Below are 19,518 nucleotides of genomic sequence, written 5' to 3'. Positions count from 1 at the left end.
GAGGGGCGCTGAGGGGGCCCCTAGGTGGCGCCTGCCGGGGGGGAGGCATTGAGGAGGGCTCTGGTGACACCTGGCTGAGGGGGGGATGACACTGAGCGGTGCCCTGCAGGGTGCCTGGCTAAGGGGGGACACTGAGGAAGATCCTAAGGGGTGTCTGGCTGCAGGCGACTGGCATTGAGGAGGCCACCGGGGGCACCTGATAACGGGGGCAGGGGCACTGAGGAGGGCCCCAGCGGGTGCCTGGTTTGTGGGGGGGGGCTGTACTGAGGAGCTGTCTGGGAGCAGCTGGCTGAGAAAAGGGAGCCCTGAGGGGGGTCCGAAGGAGCAGCCCCTCTATAGAGGCCTGTGGGTCGCTGAGGAAGGTGCAGCAGGAAGAGGAAGTGAAGCTCTTCACAACTCCTGGGTCTGTGAGGATGTATCGAGACAGCCTTTCCCTCCACACTGGGGAGTTGCTGTGACACGGCTTATGATTTAAGGCCTGGCATAACTTGGTGGGACTGTAGATTTAGTGAGTGTGTGCAGGGATCCAGGCTTTATGCTGCGCTGTTCATCCCGTGGCCCTTGCCCAGGTAATGGGCTGACCAAGGCAGTTCACTCTTTCCCGCTGCGGTTGCAAAGGGAGGAATTGCAGTCACTCTGCTCTGCACGTTCACTACCGCGCGGGTCACCGTGTTTTCTGCCAGCAGGGGGAGGTGTTTTGGGAGAGGTGCTTCGATCTGCACAAAATGGATCACGTAGTCCTCGTATAGATTATAATGTTTTTAGTAGTTGAAACTGGCTAAAAATAGCTGTTCTTGTTTGGTTTGCTTTGGGGCAAGAGGATGTTTTCAACGATCATCCAGACTTGGTTGTCTAAATTAATTTATTCAGTATCTGTCGGGGAATTTTCATGGCTTTGGTATAGTAACTTCCAGTACTAACTCCTGATGTTGTCCTCAGATCCATGCCTTTGACTTTTGCACAGTATCCCATTGCCTGACGTCCCTCGGCACCCTAGTTATTAACCTATACCCTGCACCCCTGTTGCCGTTGTCTCATGGTTTTTGTCCCATTGGCCTTACTCTAGTCATTGAAGGGGGCTCGTTAGTTTCTGGTGGGCTTAGGCCCACCATCAATATATAACAAATAGTTTTGACTTGAGGGGTGTTCTGCCCAGGGTTCTCCCCATGCCCATCTTGGTGCTGTGCATGGACCATAGGTCATTTGCAGTGATGTGATTCTGATTTCCTCACCCCATCATTCTACTTTCCACTTTCTGTGCACGTTTGATACTAAACCAGAGTATTGGTGAGCTGCCACTGCTGAAACTTGGATGAAAACTTCAGGGTCCCTCGAAATACTGGTTTATGTTCCTTGCACTTGAGGAAACACTACACCTACTTAAGTAACTCGGATGTTGCATGAAAACTGTTTATGTCTGGAGATCCTTTTGTGTTTAGAAACGTAATTGGTCATCAATGCATGAGCTTCTTTGTGATTATTAAGTGAGGAACGAGGAGGCCCTTCTCCTGTACGTGGGTTTCTCTCCCCTCCCCAGCAAGATAGCTAATGCGTGCTGGTTGTTTGCACACAAGATAGCTAAGTGACAACTCTATTTGATGTTGCTAGTTTACCTCCTGATAAAACTTTTACTCTGGTTTTACAGTGGGATAATTAACTATCAGTAGTTACCTTGTGGTAAAAACATTCCTTTTTTTATTGTCAGTTAACATGCAATCGAACATTCTTCAAGTCCATCTTATTTTAGGGCTCTTCCACACAGGGGAGCTAGTGTGGAATAATCTAGGGGTGATTTTAAATTGTAGTAGCCTTTTTTGTACTTACTGTGTGCATGCTCTGGCCTTGCCCAGCTAGGCTGCCTCATGTTCTGGCAGCAGATGGCAGTGGCAACCATGAAAGCCTGTGCACACAGATGTGCTTCTGTGGCTTTTCACAGCTCCACTCCGCAGCCCTGCCACCAGAATGTAAGCACACCCTGGCAAGGCAAAAAGGATGCAGCTGGCAGGAGGTGCTGGGTTATCTACATAGGCCTTCAGCTTGCTGCCAGGTGGAAGCAGAAGTCTCATTCCTTGGCAGAGGTGGAGTAAATGCAAGCAAAAGGGAGAGTTGTGGCATCACAAGGGAGACTTGGTGTGAAAGTGCTTAAATTTTTGCTTGCAAAACTTTGTAATCTAAACTAGGCCTCTTATTTAAGGCTGATAGTGAGGAATAGCTACTGTGCTTTAAATTCACACCCTAGACTTTTCCATATTTGGTTCCTCTTTAAACAAATCCTTGAGATGGCAGAGATATCCACTGCTGTAAAAGGGAAATCTGGTAACTTAATTTTGTTTAGCAGAGTAAAAACCTCAAGATATCATCCTCAATTCAAAGCATTTACAATCAGTCTTCTGTATTTAATTGAGAGCCCAGGGCATAACTGTAACAAGTGGCTGTTTTCTCTTGGGCTGCTGTTCATTTAGTAGTTAGATAGGGGCTTCACAGATATTCCCTAGGGAGACTCTTTAGCTTTTTCTCTGGTTACCTTTAAGCCTTTTTTATATTTAAAATTAACCCTACTTTCAACATGGGTGCTGTTGCCTCCATACAAGATTCTGTTTTAAGTGAGGAAAACTGCAGTTTCACTCCAAATAATGTTAATCTCCAGTGGAGATTGTGTCATTCTCTGTCTATCCAGAGACTTGTATTGGTTCAAGTACACTGATGGCCGAAAGTGGAGTTAAATCCCAGCACAGGAAAAGCTTCATTCTACTGCCCTGACAGCCAGCAGAGAAGTTCCTCCTGAATGCTGGGATATGTGATGAAATATTAGATACTCCCAACTGAGTCATCGCAGGCTAGATTGCTTCTACCATGGTTTTGAGTTGTGAAACTAGTTGAACTTTGTTAGTGGTGTGCATATATACATACACACGTAAATCACCTACACAAATGGCATTAGGTGCATCAGCCCAATAAGGGATGTGATGCTGATGGGCCTTTGTGCATTTCAAGCAATAATAAAGGACAAAAATAATTGAGACGATAGAAATTAGGAGTTCTTTCATCTTCAGAGTGCATAGCAGACTAAGTATCTTATTGCCCTCTCTTATTGTTCACCAGGGTAATGATGAATATCTGATTTTCCATTAGGTATTTCCTAACAGTGAATTAGGGAAATATCATTTTATACCATACCATTTTATAGATTAGGAAACTTGGTACAAAAAGGCTTTGTGATATGCTGAGTGAGTCATTGTCTTAGCTGAAATTAGAAGTTCAGAGTGCTGAGCTGCTAGTCCTGCTCAGAAAAATAGATGGTAAAGTTTCCCAGTGAAAATGGGATCCTCTTCCTATGTGGGATAGTTAAAATTGATGCTCACCTTCTGGAAATGATTCTAGAAGTTTTGTAATTTTGAGAAGGATATCATTCAGGGGCATACTGCACATAATGTGACGGGATCTTTCCTTGCAAGATACATGTTCAGTTAATCAAACATCTGTGATCTGCTGGAGGGTCGTGTTCTTTATTACCAGTGTAATTCTTAGATTGTCCAAGGCCTCAGTTAACCTGACTGTGATAACCAAAGTTGCTGTGAATCTAGAGAAGGATGTATGTGCATGAGATAGGGAGGGGAGCCCTTACAGACAGTCAAATTGTGGAACTAGAAAATGACAGGAAATATAGGTCAGCTGCAACTAAACAGCAGGTAGTTTCTGTCACTTTTTTCTCTGCAGTGATACTGCCTGAAGGACTTTCTTTCTACTGTAACCAAATACTTCTTGTTTCCAGGGGATGTTGGAAACTACTATTATGGCCAGGGCCATCCAATGAAGCCCCACAGGATCCGAATGACCCATAACCTCCTGCTGAACTATGGCCTTTACAGAAAAATGGAGATCTATGTAAGTATACGTCTGGCCACTAAATGAGAAAAACAATGCATGTGAGGCTGATGGGAGGTTTACTTAGTCTGCCAAGCTGTCACTTTTAATGCAGAAGTAAAGGGTTTCTGTGCAGACTCTTACACGCTTCTTGGAGAGAAGAACACAGTTAAAGAAAGAAAATGGTGAGGACTGAGTGCAGTGTGAAGACCATTCAGAGATGGGCATTTTCACTTACAGCTTCTGTAGTTTGTTTGGGATATTCTTCTCTCCATGCATGTGATAAATTTCAGTCCTTCTTAGTGCCTCTTAATTACCCTTGGGAAATAGGATTATATTTCCTTTGGGTTCCTTTGCTGGTTTGGGTCCTGGTTGAGGTAATCTTGAGCTTTAAATTTAGGATTGGTTGTGGGAATGGGAAAGGAAGAAAGACTGAATTACAAATAAATGTTGCTGTCTTGTCTGTTACAGCGTCCCCACAAAGCGAATGCAGAAGAAATGACCAAGTACCATAGTGATGACTACATTAAATTTCTGAGATCTATCCGCCCAGATAATATGTCTGAGTACAGCAAGCAGATGCAAAGATGTAAGCTATGCATGTGATACTGCAGTTTCTTCTAATAAGAAGAGCAATCTCTGGGATGCTAGGGACTCGTAACTGAACTGGAGGTTATAGCAAGAATCCTATGAAACTTTTTTTTTCTCCTGCTTTAAGTTCACTTGACAAATCATTCTTTTTTTTTTTTTTTTTTTTTTTTAAATGAGTTTGTCACTAGATTAACTGCTAAAACTTCTAATACGAAGTCCTCCCAGTGTGGTTAGTCCCTGATTTTTCTGATCTTGTTTCTTGTAAAAGCTCTTTCAAATTATTTTCTGCCTTTAAAAATGTCCTGATTTCTCCACTGATATGCTACCAGGATTTTGCATAAGCAACCAACTTTAACAGGGAGGTGTAAGAGGAAAAAAGGTAGTTTTTCAAACTTGGGAATTTTGATTGTCTACAGCATGACACAAAGCTAGATGGTAAGTGCTGAAGAGTCACTGTTTACCTGCTGAAGTTTGTGGTGAAATCTGTGGGTCTGCATAATATTACTGGCATTTCAAGATTGCTGAATCGCTAAATCCTATTGCAGCAGGGAACATCTTGTAGGTAACTTCCTTGCAGTAAGGAATAGAGATCCATGGCATTTATATCTTTTCCTGCACAAAAGTGCAGAACGTTTTATAAGTCAGCATAAAAAGCCTTTATAAACCTTACTCCTTAAATTCAGGACTTTGCAGTTTGACCATTCTAATTCAGATCCAGATCCTGCAAGCATGTGGTGTGCTGAAGTCTGTTTGAATCTAGTGCTGGTTCTGTGGTGGGGAGATGGCCAGGACCAGGCAGAAGTACTGGACGTGGATGTGAAAGTACTGGATGGTGATGGTTTGAGTTGGTTTGTTGGACTGTAGCTTCCATGTTCTGTAGGTCAGAGGTGATGGTCCCTTTAAGCCTCTGAAATCTATCAATCGGAGAATGTATTGTTTTGTGTCTGGAAGAATCTTTTGGTGGCCTGTAGTTATAAAAACTTATTTTTTCAGACTGCAGTTCTGTGCTAACATTATTCACAGATTAACATGGAATGAGCTATATAACTTCTGGCTAGTCTTAACAAATAAAAATGCCAGGAGGATAGTTGGATGGTGTTGCCATCCTGCACATTATTTCTCAAAACCTGTAACATTGTTTCATAGGTTTTGTTTTGTATGAAGTGCATGTGATAACTCTTCCAGAGTGTCAAAAGATTATAGTCTAGAGAGGCTTATATGCACTTCCAGTAGTACCGCGAGTGAAATGCATACAGGGCTCTGGCAACAAAGTTTAACAACTAAAGGAATGCGTAATGTGTGCCACAAGTACAGAAGGATTTCTTAGAGTAAGTAATATGCCTTGTTATACTGAAGTGCCTGCTTACACCAACCAAACTGTTTACCCTGAGACTGGAATGGTTCATCACTACCCAGGCTAGTCTCCCTTTGGTAAACTCAGCATTTTCAGTACTGTATTTCCACAAAAGGGTTTCACTTTAAAGGAACTACAACAAATATTTTTAAATAGTTGTGGGTGTGAGAGAAAAGTAAAGCGATTCATAGTTAATCCTAATGGCTCCCCTCCCTCCCTCACCTTAAAAGTGGTTGTCAAATATTAGCTGCTGTCTAACCACAGAATTAATCCAGTAAGCCTAAAGTTGGGATGAAAGCAGAAGGTGGTGGGACTGTACCCTCCATGTTCAGGGGTGGTCCCCAGTGAAGAGTCTAGCCACTTTGCTGTTCTTCGCTGTTGGGAAGGAGGATTCTGGGTTTTTTAGAAAGATGATTCCATCTTTCATATTGGACTCTTGACTACAGGGTAACTGAAATATGAAGCTCCGTGTCCCTCTAGCTGTTTTCTCCCATTCCTTTCTTTCTTTCTGTCTCTTTCCCACTTCAGAGTCTCATGCCCACTCTAAGGGGATTGGTATACTCTGCTAAATTCCCTACCTAAACCTCCTGGATTCTTTGAAGGCTGTGGTGGGATGAGAGATCCATGTAAATTAATGGTTGTGTTATGGGCGACTGCATATGTAGATGCAGACGTTTTTGCCAAGCAGCAGCTGAGTGAGACTCTCAAAAATGGTCAGTTTTTTTGCTGCTGTCTGTGGGATTCTAAATGGCAGTAGTGACTATGTGCATTATTTTTACACTCACTCTGTGCCCTGGCACCGTCTGTCTGAAGACTCAGGAAGTTTATTCTGTAACCATAAGGACAAAAGATTTAATGTGTTGTAATTTGAAAGCCTATAGTCTGTAGAAAACTATGACTTAAGTCTTCTCCATCAGCAGGGAAAAGCTTACAACCACCTCTTGGAGTGGATTTTTTGAGCTCTGCTACTTGCCATTCCCTACTGAAATAGTTGGCAAAGCTGGAGCATTCGGAAACATAAGAACATAAGGAGTGCTGTACTGAGTTAGGCCAGTGGTCCATCTAGTTCAGGCTCCTTCCTTGACACCCTAGTTATTAACTGTTGATCTGCACTTCTGTTTCTGTTTTATTGTCCTTTGTCTCAAAAATTAATTTGTTTATACATATAGTGGCCTCCCCCCACCCATGGAAGGAGTAGTGTAGCCTCTGGTTGGCTTGGGTCCACTGCCAACATACAACCAACAGATCTGTCTCTGACAGTAGCTGTAGTAGATGCTCTGAAGGGAGAGTATATGAACAGGGCATGTCTAGAGTGATCCATCCCTTGTCGCACCCTGTTTGACCTCCACCGTCTGGTTCAAGGATGTCGGAGGGTACATCTCTGACTTTTGTTTAATAACTATTAATAGACCTGTCTTCCATAAATTTGTCTAATCCCCTTTTGACCTTGGCTTTCTTATCTGTCTCTACAATGTCCGGTGGCAGCAAGTTTCACAGGTTTAGTTAGAAGCTGATAAATAGAAAAACTTCCTCCTGTTTGTGTTAAACTTGTCTCCTGTTAATTTCAGCAGGTGTCCCTTAGTTCTTGTATTCTGGGACTTTGTGAACATCAGTTCCCTGTTCACTTTGTCCACATCCTGCATGATTTGATGGATTTCTATTACATATCCCCTCAGTCCTCTTTCCAAACTGAATAGGCTGTTGCTCTAAGGGTAGTGAGCTGAGTGAGGCTTGCATCAACTGACAACAAAGACAATAACGTCTTCAGTGAAGGATGGATTGCTTGAATATTTAATTACATCTGTTAGATTTATTTGTTTCTAAGGTATTTGATTCTAAGTGCACTCAAGTCCTTAAATTAGACTTGCAGCATAATCTTTGCATCTTTTGTGTAGACTTATCCTATTAACACTACCTCTGTTTCTATTTTTTCAAGTCAACGTTGGGGAAGATTGCCCCGTGTTTGATGGATTGTTTGAGTTTTGTCAGCTGTCTGCAGGAGGATCTGTTGGTAAGCTCAAGAATCATCTGTTTTTGTTTTAGGAGGATGTATATAATTTGTAACTTAGGGAAATGCATATATAATATGCAACTAAAAACCAACCTTTCAGATTCCTTAGAATAATTAGGCTGATAGTTTACAATCATTGCCCAGCCTTGAGGCATTTGAATTGGGTTAGTGATTTGTTAGTGATTGAGAATACTTTCATGTCCATGGATAAGGCCCAACACACATGATTAAGTATATGATCCATAATCCAAGGGTCACTTCAGTGGAAATGCTGGAGAATCTCTGTGCATAGAATCACAGCGCTGAGAGTGACATCCTTTCCATAAAGCTGGGACTTTTTATAAAGATACCTTGTTTTAGTTTGAGTTGAAAAAAGCATTTTCCTTACTGTATTACTGAGAAACTGTTTTACTATACAGTTTCCTAAACTTTCTGGATGCCATCCTCACACCGTCTCTCATCCCTTAGAGTCTCAGAACAACAGAGACTCCCTATGCCTGAAGAAGGGTGACTGCGCCTGAAAGCTTGCTATGAACTTTTTTCCAACTACTCAGTTGATCCAATAAAAGATATCACATCTACTCAGAGAACCTTGCCTGCCTGTATCTTCACACCGTAGACTTCTAGGAATTCTTATTTCCTGTGTTAAAAAAAAAATATATTTTTGTATCTGCTTCTGTATATGACACTTCTGAAGTGCCTATCCCAGTCCTGCAAAAAGATTAATTTCTGCAGATCCTTAGAGCCATGAAAAGTTCCTTGGAGTCAGGGGAAGTGTGGGAGGCAGAAATCTCTTTGCTTGTATTCAAAAGATCAGAAATCGAGATGTGTTAGAGAGAACCTTTGATTACTGGTTCTTTTTAGAAACCAGTAAATCCAGACTGTGCTTGAACTATGAACCAGGTTAACAAGGTCTAGAGAACTTTGGGTCTGCTTTCAAACCAAGCCCTGTTTATACTAGGAATTATGAGTGAGAGAGGTGCAGATCTTATGCTTCATAAATGAAAGCATGGTCTGAAAATCTGGACCCTTCCCAGTGCCTCTACAGCACATTGTAATCTCTCTTCTGCAGAGAAAATAATAAGCCTTCAGCTTTGGTTTTCCTGTTTCCCATTGATCTGTAGGAAAAACATGGTGTTTAAACCTCCTAAGTGTTTCAACTGGATGTTACAATAACATAGGCATACAGACCCACGATCAAGAAGGGCCTGTTGCCTCTGTTCTCAACGGTCTTTGTTGTCCTTCATGCTAATGTTTTGCACTTTTTCCTACAGCCAGTGCTGTGAAGCTGAACAAACAACAAACAGATATTGCTGTGAATTGGGCAGGAGGCCTTCACCATGCTAAGAAATCAGAGGCTTCTGGTTTCTGTTATGTCAACGATATCGTCTTAGCCATCTTGGAACTGCTAAAGTATGTGTGATACTTCTTACCCTTTTTGTGTCTGTTCTGCTGTGGTTTCTTTGGGCTTTAGCGTTTTTTTCTTTCTCACTTAGCTCATATCTATTGCTTTGTTAGCTGTGTATGTTCTGGGAAGGGCTTATTCAGGTATCTTCAGAGACGTGATGCCTTCTTTTCAGCCAGAGTTGTCATAATTATGGTATTATGCAGTAGGAAAGAGTCCTGGGCCACTCTGATATTGCTATTGGGTGCTGCTTTTCCACAAAAGTGGCACTCCTGTAATTTGTGTCCTCTTTGTTACAACTGACACCTTCTGGCTCCAAACAGCTCTAAAAAAGAGGCTTGGAAGTGAAACACACAGTCCATTGGTTGAGTCTGAGTAAATGGAGTTGACGTCAAACATCAGTTGCAGCAGCAAAAGCCACTTTCTGGGGTTTTTTTGGTTCTGTTCTGCTGTCATCTGGTTCAAGGTGCTACTTCAAGCTCCAGATCTCTTGCTTTGAGACTCCAGAGAGACAGCAAGCTGGCATTGGTACAGCCTGGGGATTAGCACCAAGTTTGTTTGCTGTCCTCTGATTTTGCTCTGTTGGTGAAGGCTGTTTCTATTTGGAAGAAATACAGCTTTTTGATTCCCTTCTGATCCTAGGTACCACCAGAGAGTGCTGTATATAGACATTGATATTCACCATGGAGATGGTGTGGAGGAGGCCTTTTATACCACAGATCGTGTCATGACCGTGTCCTTCCATAAATATGGAGAATACTTCCCAGGAACAGGGGACCTACGGGTGAGAATTAATGCTTTGCAGAAGCTTTCCTGGAATTTGAGCTGTTTTATCTATTCACTAATTTCACTAAAAACACTATTTTCCTTGTTTGCTTTTTAAATATGTTGTCCCCAGATGGCAGCTTATGTTAACTGGAAATATGTATGTGAGACAACTGGCTTTGTTCTTGGAAGGGATGCTTTGTCCCTATGATCATTTCTGTTGCCTAGTTAGCTGTGTATCACATTGTCTTTGTGACTGATTATGCAGTAATGGTGCTCAGGCAGTAGTTATGCTACAGCTTTGTAGTTTGATTATGCTCAGAAAAGAGACTCTGAGCATGGTATCTTGGTGTCCCTACTTTTTTTCTTTTCTTTTCCTATAGACCCAGAGTGATATGCAGGGCATCTAGCATCTTGTGTGCATCTCCTGTCACAGCAGGATGCCTTTGCTGTGGCTTCCTGAAATTGAACTTCTCATGACATCAAAGTGCATTGAATAGAGGGTCTTTGCTTGTGGACCCTCGAAGAATTTGCCATAATCTAGTAATTGGGTCCCAGTGTAAGGCTTATCTGCTTGGACTCCTTTTTTTTAAATGAACCCTTCAATAAAACCCAAGGTCTATATGACTTGCACATCAAACTCATTGACTCCTAGTTGAATATTTGACTTAATGCTAAGGCATTGGGCATCAGCTGTATAATAGAATACCAAGATGCTGTGTTACTCCGTTTCCTGATTGTAGTCTCATGTTGCTTTCCATGGTAAGATTAATGAACTGAGTGTTGTGGGCCAAATGCATCCATTTAAGCCAGGACTGCATCTTTGTTGCAATCAGCAGACCCCATCCTCTTACGCCAAGACAGAATTTGTCACCAAGTGTCTCGGCTTGGATTCTGAAAACCCTGGTGGACTCTCCAACTTCCCTTTTTCAAGTTGGCATATGGTGTGTGTATTGGGGTTTGGTCTCTGGTGACACTTTGCTCTTTCCTATTGTTCATTCTGTTAGGATATTGGTGCAGGCAAAGGCAAATATTATGCTGTCAACTATCCCCTCCGGGACGGGATTGACGATGAGTCCTATGAGGCAATATTCAAGCCGGTAAGCCTCTTTCCTGAGTAAAGTCTCTGTGGGATGATGCTTTGTAATGTCACATATTGATGATGAGGGGAGACCGTTCCGTACTGTAAGAGTTTCTAGAGTTCTATTTTTGCCGAGTGGTTGTGGTCATTCGTGAGCAGAGTTTTGTCTGAAAGATCCCTGATGTTGCCTGCATGGGGTGGAGACCGACAGCTTCTAAAATGCTGGAGATATCTCCATATCAGCAGCTGACGTGGTTTTTGTGTTGCTGTGACATGGTCTCGTGGGAGGGTGTAACAATGGATTTCTTGTCCAGGTGATATCTAAAGTGATGGAGACGTTCCAGCCCAGTGCAGTTGCCCTGCAGTGTGGATCAGATTCTCTGTCAGGGGACAGGTTGGGCTGTTTTAATCTGACCATCAAAGGTAAGATACTCTGTTTCTAAAACTGATCTTAAGGAAAGGTCAGACATGTAAAGTACAGTATCTGCTGGCACTTGCACGACTGATATAATCAGACTACATTGGAAAGCTTGCTGTCCCTCACCTCATGAAGCTATTTCCTGTTCCATATGCTGCAGGTCATGCCAAGTGTGTGGAGTTCGTAAAGAGTTTTAATTTGCCCATGCTGATGTTAGGAGGAGGTGGCTACACAATCCGCAATGTGGCTAGATGCTGGACCTATGAGACCGCCGTAGCTTTGGACACTGAAATTCCAAATGGTAAGGCTGGTGATGTCTTGTAGCAGAGATCAGGGAAGCTCAATTGCTATGAGCAGGTGTGGGAGATCTGTAAAACAGCCCAAGACATTTCACTAGCTGCAAAATTCTGCTGTGGAAGTCTTTTCTGACTCTGAACTGCTGTTGCTTGTTTACGTGTCCTATTCTAGTTCTCCCCCACAGAACAAAATACCCAGTGCTATGTCACTGAAATGAGTGGGTCTTCCACTGAAATCTATTGTGAGCACTTCACAGAGTTTGGTCCCACTGTTCCTCCCAAAGCAAGTGTTTTTTTTTTGTTTGTTTGGTTTTTTTGGGGGGGGTTGTTGTTTTTTTTCTATTGCCTACAAGTGCAAGTGGGGTTTGAATAGTTGCTGGACCTGTATTGAAAATCAGTGTATCTCCTGGTTTTAATCCCCATACAGAGCTTCCGTATAATGACTATTTTGAATACTTTGGACCAGACTTTAAACTTCACATCAGTCCTTCAAATATGACCAATCAGAACACCAATGAGTATCTTGAGAAGATTAAGTAAGTGCTTGTATCTGCGAGCTACATCAATTCCATTACACTTGGGGCTTGTTTCTGTGAGTGACTGTTCTTACATAGGCTGTTCTTGTCTGCTCTGGTTGTAGGCAGCGTCTCTTTGAGAACTTACGGATGCTTCCTCATGCCCCTGGTGTCCAGATGCAGCCAATTCCTGAGGATGCTGTTCAGGAAGATAGTGGAGATGAAGATGAAGAAGATCCTGACAAACGCATTTCAAGTAGGTGTCTGCCTGTAGGTATGAGTTGGCTTGTCTGATTGTAAATCAGGCTGCTGTAAGCTGAACGGGATTAGAGAGGTCATAACAAGTACAGTCTTTGGGTTGAACCATAATATTTATAAAAGAAATGCATGACTTACCTTGACCTTTATCCTTCTGTTTGAGTAATTTGATTGTGCTCCTTTTGTTTGATTTGTCATCAAACAAGTATGCAGCGGTAGGAGGTATCCCCTGCATTGGTGGAGAGGTACTGCTGCCAGATAACTTTCACAATGAATGCATCTTGATTTTAATATTGGAGTTCAGACAATGCCAGTGCCTCCATATGGTGAACAGCTGTGACAAGCTGCCTGCAGTTGGAGTCTAGAATTTTGGTGGATAACATCTTTTAATGGACCAGCTGCGTGACTGGGATAGACAAGCTTTGAGCTATCATGGTACCCTTTCTTGGATCTCTGGAAGAGAAGCAGTTGGAATGTCACATTCTGATTCAAGAAGTTGCCAATTAAGAGTGAAATCACCATCTTGTATATCCTGACAATCTAATGTCCTTTGTACCTGGTAGTCCTATTTTCTCATTGTAAAAGTTTAGTTAACCTGATCCTTTTGGCAGGTCTAGTCATCCTGCTGTAAACCTCATCCAAAGCCTGTCGGTTGGTTATCGCATCCTGATGCTGGCAGATGGAAATGATTGGCATAAGGTGTGACACTGGTAGTCATGTTATTGTTAAGTTTCTTGGCATGGCGGAGCATTCCACATGTGACTGTATCCATAAATGTGTAATGCTTTGCAGTCCCTGAGCTCTGGCGTGTTTGATGTAGCTTCTGCCTCTTTGTTCTCAGTCCGCAATTCTGACAAGAGAATAGCCTGTGATGAAGAATTCTCAGATTCTGAAGATGAAGGAGAAGGTGGTCGCAAAAATGTTGCCAACTATAAGAAAGCCAAGCGTGCAAAAACAGAAGAGGATAAAGAGGAGGAGGAGAAAAAAGGTAGGCGTAATATGGAAACTCAGTATATTGAGCCTCTTTGGGGTTGCCAGGCCAGCTGTCTGTGACAGGAATGTATGTGGGGAGCAACATTTCACTCTTCATCACAGGGTTCTGTTTCTGTGATTTGCCTTTTTATAGGTTCCCCCAGTTCTTGATGGGTTAAGTTTTAGGGTGTGGGGGTATATGTGCTGACATCCTTATTGGTTTCACTGGGAATATTAATAGCTGCTAGAGATGGACCTGGCTTCAGGGGAAACTCACAGCAAATAGAAGGTCATCACAACAAACTCCAGCAACTTGCAGCATAGGCTGGGGTGTGGTCCATGAGTGCCCAGTTTTTCCAAGGCTGGAGAAGTTTGTTTTGTTTGTTTTGTTTGTTTTGTTTGTTTTGTTTGTTTTGTTTGTTTTGTTTGTTTTGTTTGTTTTTTGGGGGGGACACACACGACTCTTTATTTGAGTTTACAAAGGTTAACTCTGGTCTAGCAAATTTAAAGCGTACCCTTGCCTCAGCGTCTTGCTTATCACTACAAGAATAAAACATTATTTAAGTTTTGAGACAATGTCCTTAAACACTTCTTTGCCATTTTTGTCACTATTCTGGTACAGCAGTTTTAGTGACAAATAATCATCACCTTTGCTAAAGCTTTGACATGAGATTTTTTTTAAGATTTGGTGGGGGGGAGGAAATGCATGTGTGAATATGAACATCCTGGTTTTCCTGTTTCCTTGAGGTAAGAGGCTCTGTGACTCTAAACTCCTTGAAAATACCACCTATTCTCAGGTGTCTGCCCCAGTTCCCATTACAGTGGTGCATTGCAATAACATTTTCTTAGAATGTCTTTCATTGAGAAGGCACTGGTAATGCTTTTCATTGACATCATGGGGGTGATTCTCTGAACTCTACCTTTTTAACAGGCCACGTGTCAGTAAATGCAGCCTGAGTCACAAAAAATGAATGACATAATTGTTGCAGCCTTCAAAACAGCTAGCCAAAAGTTACAATCTTGAGCTTCTTGTGATCTGGTATAATAAAATAAGTTACCAGTCTGGTAAAGTCTGTATCCTTCGTTACTGGCTGCTTCTTTACTGGTCTTTTTATATTTATTTTGTTTCTGGGGCAACTCCTATATTCACAACAAATCCTAGTGACTAATTGAAGGCCAGTTGAAGACGGTTTCAAGGATACAGAAGTGGCTAAAAGCAGGTTAATGGCCAATACCATGACTTCATGTGATGTGCTTGGCCCCTTTCTTAAACTGGACCTGGCTGTTTCCAAACTTTGTCAACCGCAAGCAGATTATCTGGTGCTATTTGGATTCTCTTTTCTGCTGTAACTCTGAAAGTGATTTCCTCACCAGTGATCTTGTTTTCCTGCAGTCAGAGCTTCTGACTGGTATCCATTTTGACTTGCTGGGCTGATGCCTGGTTGGTGTCTCCCTGCCACTTTGTTATGTAGAATTTCTCTTTCCTAGATGAGAAAGAAGAGGAGAAAACAAAAGAGGAGAAAGCGGAACCTAAAGGGTGAGGATCCATTTGTCTGAACAGTAGTGAAGCTGCCTTGTTTGTACTTGTGCATTTCTGTTCCCCACTTTGGGTTGCAGCATGACTTAATGGTTAGAGAAGGGTCATGGAAACTGGGATGGATGGAACCAATACCATTACTTTGTCAAAAGTTCCCTGTGAAGTTCAGTTTTTCTATCTTACCTGTTCATTAAAGACGGTACCAGATTCATTTTGGAACTAGCACTTTGAGATCCTTAGATGAGACGTGTTAGATAAATATGAAATAATTTTTTTAGGCAATGGTTTTAAAACTCAAGGGTATGTATGTGTAAGATAGAGATGGGCATTAAAGCATGATAAGCTTCTTGGGACAGGACCTATGGGTGAAAGCTTTTAGTACGTTGCTATAGCTTGTTTTTTGTCTCAATTGCTTGTTTAACTTACACTCTCCATTCTTGGTTCTACAGGGTAAAGGAAGAGACTAAATCAGCCTAAGATGACTGCAACTGGACAATACCTGTCAGTACATAGTTATCATAGGTTAGCTCTTCTGGTTGCCTCCCATTCCATAGGATTTATATTTTATATATGTTTCTGTATATATTTCTATATAAATATATAAATGACTTAAGAACTGTAAATTATTCCTCGCTGCACTCCGCTGAGAGCAGATGGGGAGGATTCTGCGGAGTAGACAGACCTGCACTGCCCAGAACTGGCAACTGGGAAGTTTTGCTCTTGCCTTCCACTGCCTCCTTGGTGTGTCTTTTGAAAAATCACTTTCCTTCCCTTACAGTTTCTTTTAAGATAACAGTCTTCTGGAGAATAATAATTTAAGTAGAAGTAGTATCTGAATTTCAGGTTGGGTGGAAATATGGCCATGAAACTTTGTGGGAGATTTTGAATTCCCAAACTACACCTGTGAGAGACTGCTCCATAGAGCCCATCTGATTTTTGCCATGGCAAGTAACTGCAAGCTGGTGCCACTTCTCAGGGTCAAATAGTGCAGTTCTTGAAAAGAGTTGGCTACCTACCTGCAGCAAATTTTGTTGAAGGAGTTGAAGCAGCTGAAAAGTAAATCTGTAAAGCTCTCTGGTGCATCAGCTCAAGAGCCTTACTGGTACAGATCTGGAGAGTCCAGAACGAAAATCACCTTAAGTCTGTTAAGATTTTTTTTCCAAGTGGATACTTCCAAGTCAAATTAGTGTGGCAGCATTATGCATCTTAAATGAGAGGAGGGCTCTAAAGAACACTTTAATTTCTTTTACCTAAATCCTTGTATGTGGAGGAAATGTTACTGTCCCTTACTGTCCTGCTTAGGTCTCCCTGCTCTTTTCCCAATCAGCTACACATGCATGTATAGCATGTATTCTGAGTGGTGAATGTTGGCTGAAACCACTACAGAAATTCCCATGTCATCCAAACCAAATTTGAACAGAGCCTGCCTGAAGCCTCTCCTCAGTGTTGCCACTCACTGAAATTTCTCACCTGCTGTGAAGCACAAATGATTTTTTAAATTGGACCTTTCTTCTTGCTGTCTTGGCCAATAATTTTGGAGAACCCTTTGAATCTGCAGTCTGGAGCTACTGTTTTTGTAGTAGAACAGCAGATAGGGCTTTGTATCTTTTTTTTCACTTTTTTTTCTACCCCCTCTCCCCCCAGGGTTTCTTGAGCACAGGACTGGTCTTTACCTCATATCTCACTAATTACAACTGATCATTGGATGAGCTTTCTGTGAAATGCTTCACTGAGCTCCAGCCGTGCAGAAGTTTTGCAGACAGTTTTGACTCGCTGCTCTCCTTACTCAGGGGGATACTTCTGTCCACAAGAGGATCTGTACCTCCCACAGAGCGCTGCTGATAGTTTCAACTCTTAATAATGCTGCTAACTTAACACAGGTTATTTTTTAAATGTTTTATTTTTTTAAGTACTTTTTTTTTCCCCCCTTTCCACCGTGAGTTTTTAGTCTCTTGAATCGGAGTGATGTGCAGCTTCTCCTGCTCTTCAGTGTTTGTATGCAAAGTGAGAGAGATCAGTGTATCTGTGTGTCTGGGAGAAAAATGTTGTGGTTTTTTAAAGATGCTTTTATTTTGAATTTTGAAAATCTTTGTAATAAAACTGGTACATTTCTATATTGGTGTGAATTTACCCTTTTGCGGCGAGGAGAAATATGAGAAGAGGGAATCTGTTCTGTCTTTACTCTTGAAAAATAGTGGAGTAAATCATTAGTGACAAGTTTAATAGATCACTGTTAAGAAATGGAAATTAGAGGCTTTTGACAAGATTGTTTATGCTTTTAGCACATTCTCTACCTTGATCTTTAAGGGCAAATGGAAGCTCTGGCTTCAGCTTGTTCACTAAAGCTTGTAGCATGCTGAACTTCCTGTGACCTGCACTTAACATAGCCCTACTTTTTTTGCTCCTTTCCCCCTTCACTGATGGTCTGGCACTTTTTTTGTATGTGGCCTTTACCCAGTTACTTGTTTCTTCTAAATTAAAAATTCTCTTCCTCTCACTCCTGCACAAAAGCTAGTTTGGGATGCCATTGATTTTTTTGCTTTTTTCCCCTTGCATTCTACGTCAAAGATGAGAGGTGTTTCTTCTCTGATCCCTTTAAACAGGAAATTACAGCTGTGCTTTTATCTAGCAGTATCCTCATTACTGCTGGAGTTTGCAACTTGTTTTGGATTTCTTCTACAGGAGTGGAAGTAGATGAAGTCCAGCTTGTTTAAAAAGTTGTTTTAAGTACTTCAGGAAGCAGACTGAAGCTAAGTGAGTGTCATTTAATTCCAGCTTCTCTTAGCATGGTCTGAAGCAGGGGAATGAATGGTATGGAAAGATTTCCTGGCTTAAGTCAATGATGATCATACAGTACAGTTAAGGAATGCAAGCATCTTAGAAAACCCTTTTTTAAGTTTAACTGGAGTTGGCTTCTGTGCCAGCATGTGAACCAAATTCTTAGACACCTTTTAGCTCTGCCTTTGTGACTGTGGCTTGATTACAGTCAGGGTCATATACTTTTCAAGACAAAAAAAAATGTAGCTTATGTGAGCGTATGAATAAAGCTTACTTTCATCAGCCTGCCAGACCGTTCTCCCTCCCTCAGGTTCAGTCTTACTTAAAATGGCTCCTATATTGCAATATCTAGTTAACCCTATAGGAGTAGTTTGTGGTTGCACGTACTAGCCTACTTCCCAACTGGATTAGGGCAACTGCACAGACACTTAACAAGTCTTTATAAATTTAGTGTTGTAGAAACAGGTGTTTGTGATGGAATCACATGTAATGTAGATAAGCATTGGGTGAGGGCATCTTTTGTCTGCTCTGAAGTACAAGGAATGACATTTATTCATTCACTGTTTACTGCTGGAAGACCATATGGCTTTAATAGCCAATATTAATAGCAGGTGGAGGGTAGGTAATTAGGAAACAAAGTACCTCTGAAAAGACTGAAGCTGTGTAGTTCCAAATATAGGAGTAAATACTGGCTTGCAGACAACAGTCCATCTTAATGGAAAAACTGGAGTTTGTGGTTCCTTGTCAAATAATTAAAGCTAGATTTCCCCCCCCCACCCCGCCCTGCAGTTCCTCTGTGAGAGGGTGGCCTAGTCAGTCAAAACAGGTAAGAGTTTAATCCATGACCGCTTTCAAAAGCAGGCCACAGAGCAACAGTGGTTATGGGCTCTTGTTCCAGACTTATTTGCTAGCAACGGCAGCTTTTAATGAGGTTGTAGTTTTTAAAGGTAAACTTGCCCAATGTACTGCTCATGCCCTCCTTTTCTCATAGCTTGCTTGCTGCTGGAGAACAGTCTTCTACTTGAAGCAAGAGTTGGAGTAGAGGTAGCTGGGAGGAACTAGCAGCACTAAAGGATTAGTTTCACTGGGAAAAGCCTCACCTCTTATGATGATAGGCCCTGAGTAGTGCCACAACTCACCCATGCTAAAGGCTTTAGTGAGTGATTGAACTGAGCTAAAAAACAAAACATTCTGATACTCCAGATAAGTCTACCTCAGCAGAGGAATACTACAGGAGGCAAGGACCTCAGTTACCACCCATTAGTTGAAAGGTCCATTGCAATCTGTTTAGAGCCACACCAGTCTTGTTCAGAGAAGGGTTATCATTCTTTTTTGGAGAAGATTATTCAGGATCCATGCAAAAGGAACTCAAGTATTGGACAGACACCTACAAAAGTATGTAATACCTTTAGGATATTTTGGGGGGGGGGGGGGGGGGTATAGGGAATTTGAAAAGTCCTAGTCTCTAGATTTAGATCCGTTCCACATCCATTAAGTAATCATGCAGTTCAGAATAGTTACTACCCTGCAACAGCCATTGGGTTAAAGAAGCAGTTACTACCCTTCAGTGGCTGGGACAAAGATGACTCACCAAGCTCACCCATAAAGGGGGCACCATTTATTCCTTTCAAGTGTTACAATAAAACCCATACAATTTTTTTTTTTTTTTTTTT

The 19,518-nt window shown here is 41.9% G+C and overlaps 1 protein-coding gene across 1 annotated transcript in view; it reads left to right on the top strand.

Annotated features, from left to right (window-relative positions):
- Positions 1 to 16,295, top strand: part of HDAC1 (histone deacetylase 1) — a 16,646-nt gene extending 351 nt beyond the window's left edge. Inside the window, exons 2-14 of the mRNA XM_019547804.1 lie at positions 3,773 to 3,885; positions 4,336 to 4,453; positions 7,746 to 7,820; positions 9,095 to 9,233; positions 9,868 to 10,009; positions 10,998 to 11,090; positions 11,386 to 11,494; positions 11,650 to 11,790; positions 12,213 to 12,321; positions 12,426 to 12,556; positions 13,400 to 13,546; positions 15,019 to 15,067; positions 15,517 to 16,295. Coding sequence (XP_019403349.1) covers positions 3,773 to 3,885; positions 4,336 to 4,453; positions 7,746 to 7,820; positions 9,095 to 9,233; positions 9,868 to 10,009; positions 10,998 to 11,090; positions 11,386 to 11,494; positions 11,650 to 11,790; positions 12,213 to 12,321; positions 12,426 to 12,556; positions 13,400 to 13,546; positions 15,019 to 15,067; positions 15,517 to 15,544 — 1,394 coding nt within the window. The 3' untranslated portion in view covers positions 15,545 to 16,295. The remainder of the gene's footprint in view (positions 1 to 3,772; positions 3,886 to 4,335; positions 4,454 to 7,745; positions 7,821 to 9,094; positions 9,234 to 9,867; positions 10,010 to 10,997; positions 11,091 to 11,385; positions 11,495 to 11,649; positions 11,791 to 12,212; positions 12,322 to 12,425; positions 12,557 to 13,399; positions 13,547 to 15,018; positions 15,068 to 15,516) is intronic.
- The last annotated feature ends 3,223 nt before the right edge of the window (positions 16,296 to 19,518 follow it).

This window comes from Crocodylus porosus, unplaced genomic scaffold (genome assembly GCF_001723895.1).
Source record: "Crocodylus porosus isolate Cpor-Errol unplaced genomic scaffold, CroPor_comp1, whole genome shotgun sequence".
NCBI classification, from domain to species: domain Eukaryota; kingdom Metazoa; phylum Chordata; order Crocodylia; family Crocodylidae; genus Crocodylus; species Crocodylus porosus.
Note: the sequence above shows the minus strand (reverse complement) of the source record. Positions and strands in the feature narration are given on the sequence as shown.